Below are 10,778 nucleotides of genomic sequence, written 5' to 3'. Positions count from 1 at the left end.
GTTGTGAAACAGAGATAAGATTGAATGAAACATAAGGAACATATAGCACATTAGAAAGATTGATTTTAGTGTTTAACCTAACGATACCCTTGTAATGAGCATGTATGATTTTGCCATTATGTAAAGTTTTTGGAATGGGAGTAATCTTTTGATAAGAAGTAAAAGACTTTAAAGAAATACAAACGTGATCAGTGGCACCAAAATCAAGTAGCCAGATGTTACCAGAGTGCACTTGAAAAATCGAAACAATATTACATGGAGAAGTGTTTGTAGAAACTGTTCCAACTTGGTTAATGTGCACATTAGAAATGTTGGACTCAAATTGTTTGAACAACTGAGCAAGAACTTGATATTGTTGAGGCATGAGTTGAACGGTCTCGGTAGAAGGGCATTCTTGGTCCAAGCCGTCCGGCAGAAGAGGGTTCGGTTGACTATCAACATAAGAAGATGAAATAACATTGTGAATTTGGCCGGGTTTGTTGTTGAAAAACTTGTGGCCAAGAGGATAACCGTGTTTCTTGAAGCAAACATCTATGGTATGTCCAGTTTTGTGGCAATATGTGCAGACCTTACGAGTGTTGTTATTTGTGGTTTTGACACTCCGGTTATCATGACTGGGGAAACCATGTTTTTTAAAACAGGTATTTTCTTGATGGCCGACCCGATTACAATAGGTGCAAGTGACAAAAGTAGAAGCAATTCGTTGAAGAAGAGAAATTAGACAAAGAAGTAGCTTTAACAGATGCAGTAATATGATCAATCATTATTTGGTGTTCTTGTTGAATAACAAGAGCAAAAACTTTTGAAATGGGAGGACTAGGGTCAAGAAGAAGAACATGAGATTGTATATTAGTATAGTGATCATTTAAACCTCGTAAAAGTTGCATGGCACGATCTTCATGTTTTCGCTGGGAAAGAATTGAAGAAACTGCACAAGAACATTTGGGCTTGCAAGTACAAACGAGATCTGGGCGGAAGCTATCTATCTCATCCCAGAGAACTCTGAGTTTCGTGAAAAATTCTATAACAGAAAGCTCGCCTTGGGACAATGTAGCGGCTTCCAGTTATAGAGTGGATATCCTGGCAAGATCACCTTGAGCAAAGCGGTTCTTCATATCATTCCATATATCGAGAGCGTGATCCATCCAAATAATGCTTTCACAAATGTCAGTAGAGAAAAAATGCAGGAGCTAGGAAACTACCATGCTGTTGCCAGAATTTTCCTTGTATTCTCTTTAGCTTGTGTTCTATATAACTAAAAGTGATTTTGTGAACTCAACCAGGAATGCATAGTATACTCATATATATTTATTTAATGTAAAGGGAAATATAACTAGAGTAATGTTTTGTATTCACAAAAGTGTCCACATTGAAATACTCTTAGTCAAGGTTAATTATGATCAATTGTAAAAGAGAACCTCGTACATGCTTTAAATGAACTAGTTTAGGTTTTTTTGTGAATGATTTTCGAAAAGCTTAATAAAAAGGAAAAAATGACTGAGTCTTAGAATCAAATAAAGAATTGTATAGATTCAAATTAATCAATTTCACAACAAATAAGATAACATTCGAGAGAAGGTAACTAACAATTACTCAATATTTTGGCATCATCAAGTTGAAGTTACTAGTATCTCTCCTCCTTTTGCTGACAATATTCATGACAGATAAGACTAGAAGGAGGAAGTGTTGTTCCATCTATTACCAACAATAAAGATAACACATGGGAGAAGGTAATTAACAGTTGTTCTGCCTTGTTAAATGGAAAGAGACAGTTTAATACATAAACACAGATATCAACCATGAGTCGATTTGAGACATGAATGATGGAGTAATTACTAGACTGTGTAACCCCCATCTGCAACTATAACCTGTCCAGTGATGTATGATGCAGCCGGAAGGCAAAGAAAAGCTACCAATGCTGATATCTCCTCAGGCTCACCCATACGACCAACAAATGTTTGAGATGCTGCCTCAGTACCAACCTTGTATCCTTCATCCGAAGAATCCTGTTGGACCAATCATTGTTGATTCAACATAGGCCATGTCAAATTTCGAAAATTGTTAATCAACCTTGATTATATATTCCTTCTTAATAAGAAACTTGAATACAAAAAACACATACATACCATGAAAGACTTCGAAAGAACAGTCATCACAGGTCCAGATGCCACAGCATTAGCACGGATATTATCTTTTGCCCATTCCAGTGCTAAGTTTCTGGTGAATTGATTCATGGCTCCTGGGGAAAATGAATTATGTACACTCAGATAGATGGTCTCCCTCTCAAATTGCATAGGTTCAGATCCCAGTTATGGAAAATGAAGAAAATGAAAACATGCCTTTAGAAGCTGCATAAACAGAAAGAACGGGAACAGCTTTTACAGCTGAAACGGACGAAATAAACACTATACTCCCGTAGCCAGATTGCTTTAGAAAAGGGTGTGCAAGTTGACACAAATGATAACAGGACTCAAAGTTGGTGCCCATCACGGTTGACATATCTTCGGCAGTGTAATCTAGTATTTTCTTTGATATACATGTGCCAGCATTGTTCACCTGAAACAGAAGAGGAACAGATTAAGAGTAATAGTAACTTTTCATTTCATTCACAAGAGGAACAGATTAAGTATAGAATCTTACAAGAATATTGAGTTTTCCCTGGAAGGTGGAGCCAACAGTTTCCATCAATCTTTTACGTTGGTCAAGATAAAGCAAATCACATACTGAACCTGTCACATTAAGTCCCTTGCTTTTCCACTGCTCCAAGCATGTATCAATGTCTTCTTGGCTACGAGCACACATATGAACAGCTGCCCCAAGTTCTGCCAATTCTTCAACAATGGCATGTCTAAAATGAAAAATAAAAAAGGAATTAATGGAGTGAGTGAAAGCAGATTAAGCCACAAATATGCTCCATTTAATTAGATATATGGTTGATGTAAGAGGAAACAAAACCCAAGGCCTCGAGTTCCTCCTGTGACTAGAGCAGTCATCCCATGCAGTGACCATCTTTTGTCTTTTAAGCTTAACTTTGTTTCAGCCATTATTTTGGTTGGAATGAGCTCCTAGCAAGAAAAACGGTTGTGAAAGGAAATTTCATAGGATAAGAAAATTGTGGAGACCGTAGAACATGGAAGTAAAACATTTTATAATTGTGTGTCCTGTGTTAGATGTTGTCTTAGATTAAATGTAAGGTACACGAGTATATACTCATGTTATCTAGAAAATATTAGCCACAACTTACTTGGAATGTTCTAGATTATTACTTATGTAGAATATTCTTGATTTTTTTTTCTTTTAATCATAGGTTTTTCTATAATGTTTTAGAATTTGTATTACATTTTAATACTTCTATTTTAAGATTTTTTATATTCTTCTAGAATTTGTATTACAATTTATTACTCCTCTTCGATGCAAATTTGACAACTCCAACCATTGTGCCCAGTAGTTCAAATCTTGGTATTGGTAACACTTTCGTAAAAATAACTTCCAATTGGTTTTCTGTTGTGCGACTAGAGCAAATGTCTCATTATAGTCAATTCTTGTAGTTGTTGTGAATAACCTTTAGCAATCAATCTTGCCTTGTACTTTTGTATAGTTCCATTAAGATTGAGCTTTATTTTATGTATCCATTTCACTCAAATGATGTCTTTTCGATGAGGACAATTTATGAGCTCCCAAGTGTTATTCTCTCAATCATTTTAATCTCTTCTTTCAAAGCCTTGACCCAAACTTCTTACTTTGATGCTTCTTCAAAACAGTTAAGCCATGTTGCAAGTTTCATATACGTATACCAAAGATCTTACTTGTCTTGGAGTTGATTCAGGTGAAGAATCTTGTTGTTGTTGTTGTGGAGTGGAGAAAGTGTACCTGAATCTTCTGCCTCTTCTTAAGATTATTGCACTAGAACTAAAATGTTTTTTTAACAACTTTTTCTTTTTCCCAATTTCCAAAAGCATTTTCATCAACCTTAATATCTCGACTAATGATGAGTTTTGTTTTGTTGTAGACTCAATATTCTTTTGACTGTATGCTATATTCCAAAAATATTCCTCGTATATTCTTGTCTTCACACTTATGCCTCCTTTGATCAGGAACATATATGTAAAAGATAGGTCCAAATACTTGTAGGTGTTTAGTGGATGACTTTCTTCTACTCTAAACTTCAATAGGAGTCTTGTCTTCGACTGCCTTAGTTGGACATCTGTTTAGAATGTAAACTGCAATGTATATTGCCTAAAAAGTGTTATGCATACTTTTCTCTTTTAGCATTAATTTTGTCATCTTCATGACTATTTGATTCTTTCTCTTTGATACATAATTTTGTTGTGGAGTATATGCGACTATAAGTTGCCAATCTATACCTTTATCTTCATATAAATTTTCAAACTTGCGAGATGCGTACTTCTTTCTACAATCACTTTTAAATACTTTTACATATTTTTCACTTTGCTTCTCGAAAAGAGCCTTAAATTTCTTAAATATTCCAAAGACTTCTAACTTTTTCTTTGAGAAATAGACTCATGTCACTATAGAGAAGTCATCAATGAAAATGATGAAATACATGTTGTGATGTGAAGGCATTCTCATCGGTCCACAAACATTGGTGTGAATCAACTCCAATAAATATGTTGCTCTCCATGCTTTGTCTAATGAGAATTGTAATTGGTGTTGTTTGCCGAGGAGACATTCTTTACTTGATTCATTATTCTCCTTCATGTATGGAAGATCTCTTATCATGTTTTTCTAATATATATAAGGCATGTGTGTTGAAGGCCAAATCTCTTATGCCAAAGCCATAAGTCATTAACTTTTACCTTCATGGCAATATTAGTTCTAGGTTTGAGTCTTATAGGAAAACTTCAATTTCCCTTCTCCATTTTTACTTAGCAAATTCCTATCATTTTAGGTTTAAATCCTCTGATCGTCCTCATATTTGTTGAGGAATCTCAAGTGAGTTATTTTGTTGAAAATGGTCTCAATTGGGTCATAAATTTTGAAAAATCGTTACAATTAAGCCCTTTCCGTTAAGTGTTAACAGATGGCGTCAACAAATGCTGACGTGTTGCATAGTAAAAATACTGATGTAATGATTTTATTACGTGGACCTCCACATTTCTTGAACCCCTCTCCCATCCTTCATTGACGTTCTTCCTCCCACCCATGGGAGCCCAATCTTCCTCCATTTCAACCCATCGGTGTTGATCAGTGATGCCGTCACCCACCGTTGGTCTTGTCTTCATCTCCATTGACGCATCACCGTGAGGACAAATAGGCATCATGGCCAACATTATCATGGAGGTAGGAGATGGGCACAATGTGAGTTGCCAAGGGAAGTGTCAAGGATTCATTTTGGAATTACAAGTGTTGCAAATACAATAAGAATTTTTAGTGTTCCAATTGGGAGGGCTGACATTGTTTTGGGGCTAGAATGGTTAACAAGTCTCAGGGAAGTGCGAGCTCATTTTGGGCAGTTAAAATTGACAATAAGTAAAACAGAGCTAATTTTATCAAGTGATCCCACCTAGTCTAAATATGAATCTTCCTTGAAGGTGCTGCAAAAATTGAAGCAGGAAGGATAATTTTACTCGATTAAATGTAAAAGATCCTGTTCGGACACGCGCCACACCTTTACCTTCATCGACATGTGATATTGAAACCTAAAGGAGAACCAATGCCAAACCAACACCGTGACAAAAGCATAACACGATTATCTGGCCACTCCAACGATAGGAAAGCTCTTAAGTTTTTCAAAATTTGGTTCTGATGACTTAGAACTTGAATAGGAAGAGTGTTTTTTGAACAACTTGCATCACTAATTGAGTTTAATTAACTAAAATTCTGAAATCCTGAAAGAGGATTTCCGGAAGCATGTTGAGGTGAGAAATCTTTTGATGTGACAGAAGAAATATGTGGAATTGTTGCTTCATCTTCCACTCTCCTCTGAATAATTTGAGATAGAATTGATAAACGGAAAAGGTCAATTGTTAATTTCATCCCAGTAATTACCAATTCAAAATTCATATGGATGTCAACCTCAACTATAATTTCTTGGACACAACTTGCAACACTGAATTGTATTATACTTGGATACAACCTCAAATCGTGCACTGCCTCCATCTTTGCATCTTGAGCTTTGCGAAGCAAAAATCCAGAAACGCGAGCCCCTTTGCCTGGTTGCGACACAAAATGAAACCAATTCGCGCAACTTGGAGTTGCTGGAACTATCATCAACGCTCCCATCTCTTCGATTTGGGCTTCTCCTTTGTGCGGGTGATTTTGTTCTTTGTTCGATGGTTGATCCTGGGTTAGGAACCTCATAGGTTATTTGTTCCGTTAGAGGAATCTCAGTGGCTACCTCAATTGCTTTTGTATCTTGCACTATCGCTAGTGCTTGTTGTGCATGTGGAAATCATCGTTATAAAACACATTAGTGAATTTAATACACAATGACACGTCCTCTAAAAAAAATTATAGCTCAACATATCTTGACGTCGTTTGTCAACACTTAACGGAAAAGATTTAGTTGTTACGATTTTTGAAAATTTAGAATCCAATTGAGATCGTTTTCAACAAGAGGACCCACTTGAGATTCCTCAACAAATACTAGGACCATCCGAGAGTTTAAACTATCATTTTACTATCATAAATTTTGCATGTATTTTTCTCAAAATGAAGAGAACATCCATTCTCCATCATTGGACCCTTACTTAAAAGATTCTATTTAAGATTGGGAACTAACAAAAAGTCATTGTTGAATTTTATACCTTTCTTTATCTCCACCATGATAGTTCCTTTACCTCAAGTCCATTATGGTGTCGTTTCCCAGTTGAACTTTGACATTAACTAATGTCTTTGAAGATGCTTTGATCTTTCTTTATGTGATTGATGCATCCACTATCCAAGTACCAACTTCCTTCTCTGCAAGAAGATTCTTAATTGTCATAGAATAAGTGTTGCTCCTGATTATGTTCTTCCACAAATTTTTCTTAATGCTTATTTTATTACGATAATACTTCTCTATGTGACCAAATTTCTTACAGTACTAGCATTATGGTTTTCCATGATGCAAACAATCTTTTTCCATGAGACTTGTCTTTTTACAGATGTCACATGGAGGATATTTTTCTTGATGGGTCATTAAGAAACTTCTAGTATAAGATCTGAGAAAATAGGGGTTTCAAAAATAAAGTAGTTTTGATATTTTGGGTTTTTGTTTAGAAATTAGTGTTCTTTAGTATACATTTTTGTTAGACCATAATTATAATGTTATTTCTTTATTTTTATATTTTTTCTTAAGGGCAAAAGGGTTTTTTTACCTTTATTTAATTAGTGTAGAAATTAATTAAGGGATGATTTTATGTTTAGAAACCCTAGAAACTCTAGATCAAAGAGAGAAAACAGAGGAAGAGAGGAGATAAGCGTTTTGGGAGAAGAAGAAAGAGAGCGACGAGAAACTCTCAATGTAAAGGAAGATTGATGGTGTTGTAGGGTTGTAGATAAAGTCTTATGATTGGCCAAGGTATGGGGAAGCTTACCTTTCTTTGTTTGTGGTTGTATTTTATATGTGTTCATGATTATCTTGATTGGTAATCCTTGTTTGATACACGTGTATATGATTTTGATTATTTGTGGTTACTGTTGGGTAAGAGTTTGTGTATGAATGAGCATATGTTTTATGTAATATTTGTGATGAGTTTTCTCTATGAATTTATTATGTATGTTTTGTTGGGTTATTCCAACAAAGGGTTTGATGCTATGAAAGAACAAAGTTATGATCCTTGGGGGTTTCCATGAAAATATATGTTGTAAGTGTTGGCTTATTGGGTACCGTTCCTATGTGGAGAATAGGCCAAATAAAGTGGACCATTATGTCTAACTTTGTCTTAGTGGAGATGAGTCAGATTATTAGGACACATTATATTCATTTGAAGAGAGGGAAAACCCAAGTGAGAGAGAAAGGAAAATAAGATGTCATTCTCACATAACATAAAACCTGTACTAGTGTTTTCATCGTTGCTAAGTCTTTCACCGTTTGATCGAGCTTATTTTTGGACAGTGGGCTTCAGACATATGGATCTTACGTCTGATCGTCTTGATAATTAATTGGAGCTCTAGTTTAGAAGAAATAGCCTCGCATCAGCAATTGTGATTTGGAGAATTTCATAAAATCTACACTGGTGTTTTTGTCATTATGAAGTCGTTCACCGTTAGATCGGACTTATTTTTTGATAGTGGATTCCAGACGTATGGTTCTTCATTCTGATCGTTTAGAACGTCAATCAGACGTCTGGTTTGGGAGAAAACAATCTTGCATCAGCGATCCTAATTGGTGTTTTTATCGGAGACTCTTTTGCACCCTATTATTGGGTGTACAACATGTCAATGATTGGATTTGGATGATTTAATTGATGTATTACATGTATTTGAGTATGTTTACATGAGTATGTAATGCTTGAATGCATGCACGATGTAACTATGTTTCCACATGATCGAGGGTTGATGTATGTATGTTTGAATGCTTGAATCATGTCCCATATGTGATTTGATTCGACAATAATCGATTATCATTAATTATAATCGACTATCCCCATGTTGGTTTTGAGTGTTGTTTTGAGAATAATCAATTATCTGGGATGATAATCGATCATCCCTTCTTACGTGATGTTTTTGTGTAATTTTTCATTGAGATAATCGATTATCTTAAGTTATAATCGATTATCACATTGCATTTTAGTGAAAATGGCGAATATGATAAAAAATGGACGTGAACTAAGCCTAAGGAGCTGTGGAACATGATGATAATAAGAGATTGAGGTTAGTGGTTATGTTTAGGGTCAATTTTACTTGTGGTTAAGAGTGGAGCATGAGTGAGTGTTGGGATGTACCTGAGTATGTGATTGATGAACATGAGACTAGAGGATAAGTCTACCTGTTGTACCTTGTAAATCCTGGTTCTATCTGCGAATATGTACTTCATTTTTCCTCGTATGCAATGGAAAAAGATGATCTATAAGGGAGTGATGAGTGCATATTTATGCCCACATTTTAGATTTAATTTCAAAGTTTTAGTGGAATAATCGTGCTTAAATGATTGATTTGAATTAGATTTTGCATGATTGGTTTTATCGGGTTTGAGAATTAGAGAGGCTTAAAATGTGATTTTAGTTGCATAAATTATTTTGGAGAGTCTAATGATTGTTGATGCAGTTGGAATTAAATTTTGAATTGCAATTTTGAAAAGAAAGAAAAGGCTAAAGTGAAATTAGAGGAAATTTCTAGACTTTTGTACAATTTTGAATAAAATAAAAAGGGTTGAATTGTAATTTTGGGCAAGTTCAAATCTGTTAGATATTTTGAAAGATAAATTGGAGAAAATATATCTTAAGATATTTTATTTGATATTGTTAAATAATTACCTTACTTAACTATATCAATAAATATCAAAAGATAATATTTGCCAAATCTTTTTGAATCTAGAAAAGATATTATCAAATATTCTAAAAAATCGATTAAATTTGTTGAATATTTGGAAGATATTAGATATAAGATAAAAAAAATTTATCAATAGAAGATTCAGAGTCCAAGCCCAATCAAGCCTATATAAAGAGACCTAGGGGAGGCAGAAATAACAACTCATTCATTCTCGGACTCCTCCACTTGGAAGCATTCATCCACCATTCCTCTCACTTCTATTTCATCATGTATTCTACTCCATTCATGGAGGGCTAAGCTCCTAGGGCTATTCCACTGTAATTTCATTATGGATTTTGAGGTTAAGTTGAATTAATGCAATTGTTTCTTTTGATTATTGATTTGAGTTATTTTTCTTTCTATGTCTTTCATCTCTCAATCATATTAAAAGTAATGATTTTTGCATCAAAGGTATTTGAATCTACATGCATATTAATCATATGAGTTCAAGGGTTTCTAGGTTTGATTGAGAATTTACTTTGATTAAATTTAGGAACTTTCATATGATTAAACAGGTTTTTGCTATCAATTGAGAATGTACTTTGATTGGTGGTAATAATTTCAACTATAATTAATTGAGAATTTATTTTGATTAATTAGGTTTTAATTTGGTTAGGAGATTTGATAATAGACATGATTAAACATAATAGAATTTGATTGAGAATGTACTTTGGTTGAATTCATTGTGAATAATCTAGAAAGGTCTTGCATTTAATTGAGAATCTACTTTGGTTAACTGCATGATCGCTCTCAAATTAATTAAGAATGTACATTAATTAATTTGAAACTTGAACAATAATCAATTGAACAATGATATATGGATAACCGACGATGAATCTATCTTTGAAAAGTAGTGGAATTAGCCTATTTAATCATAATTGTTTCTAAGTTTCCTCTTTGTTCTTCAAACATTAATTCCATTAGCATAATTTCTCACTTTTATTCTTAAGCATTGCATAACATTCATAAGAGTCAAATATTGAAAAGCAATTCTGTGTTCGTTGGGAGATGACTTAGGTTTACTTTAACCCTATCTACTTTATTGACTACTGACTTGGCAATACTGAAGTTTCCTTGAGAAGTAGTATTAATTTGATAGCTTCAATGTCAGCGTATCAAATTTGATGCCGTTGTCGGGGGTACAATTAGTATTTTGAATATTTTCATTCTTATTTTTATTTTTATTCTTATTTTTATTTTTATTTGTTTTTTCTTATTTAACGCATATACATTTAATTTAGTTTGAGTTATGTTGTACCCTTTAGTTATTCTTATTATTAGCAAAATCTTTGTTCTTGTTTTAA

General features: G+C 34.1%; 1 protein-coding gene across 1 annotated transcript; it reads right to left on the bottom strand.

The window, feature by feature from the left end:
• Positions 1 to 1,579: 1,579 nt before the first annotated feature.
• On the bottom strand, positions 1,580 to 3,127 carry LOC108329055 (tropinone reductase homolog). The gene is made up of 5 exons (XM_017563042.2): positions 2,956 to 3,127; positions 2,641 to 2,848; positions 2,340 to 2,556; positions 2,127 to 2,239; positions 1,580 to 2,006 (listed from the first exon to the last, which is right to left on the bottom strand). The coding sequence occupies exons 1-5, from the start codon at positions 3,042 to 3,044 to the stop codon at positions 1,836 to 1,838; spliced, it is 798 nt and encodes a 265-aa protein (XP_017418531.1). The 5' UTR covers positions 3,045 to 3,127; the 3' UTR covers positions 1,580 to 1,835.
• Positions 3,128 to 10,778: the final 7,651 nt, after the last annotated feature.

This window comes from Vigna angularis, chromosome 2 (assembly GCF_016808095.1).
Source record: "Vigna angularis cultivar LongXiaoDou No.4 chromosome 2, ASM1680809v1, whole genome shotgun sequence".
In the NCBI taxonomy this organism is placed as follows: domain Eukaryota; kingdom Viridiplantae; phylum Streptophyta; class Magnoliopsida; order Fabales; family Fabaceae; genus Vigna; species Vigna angularis.
Note: the sequence above shows the minus strand (reverse complement) of the source record. Positions and strands in the feature narration are given on the sequence as shown.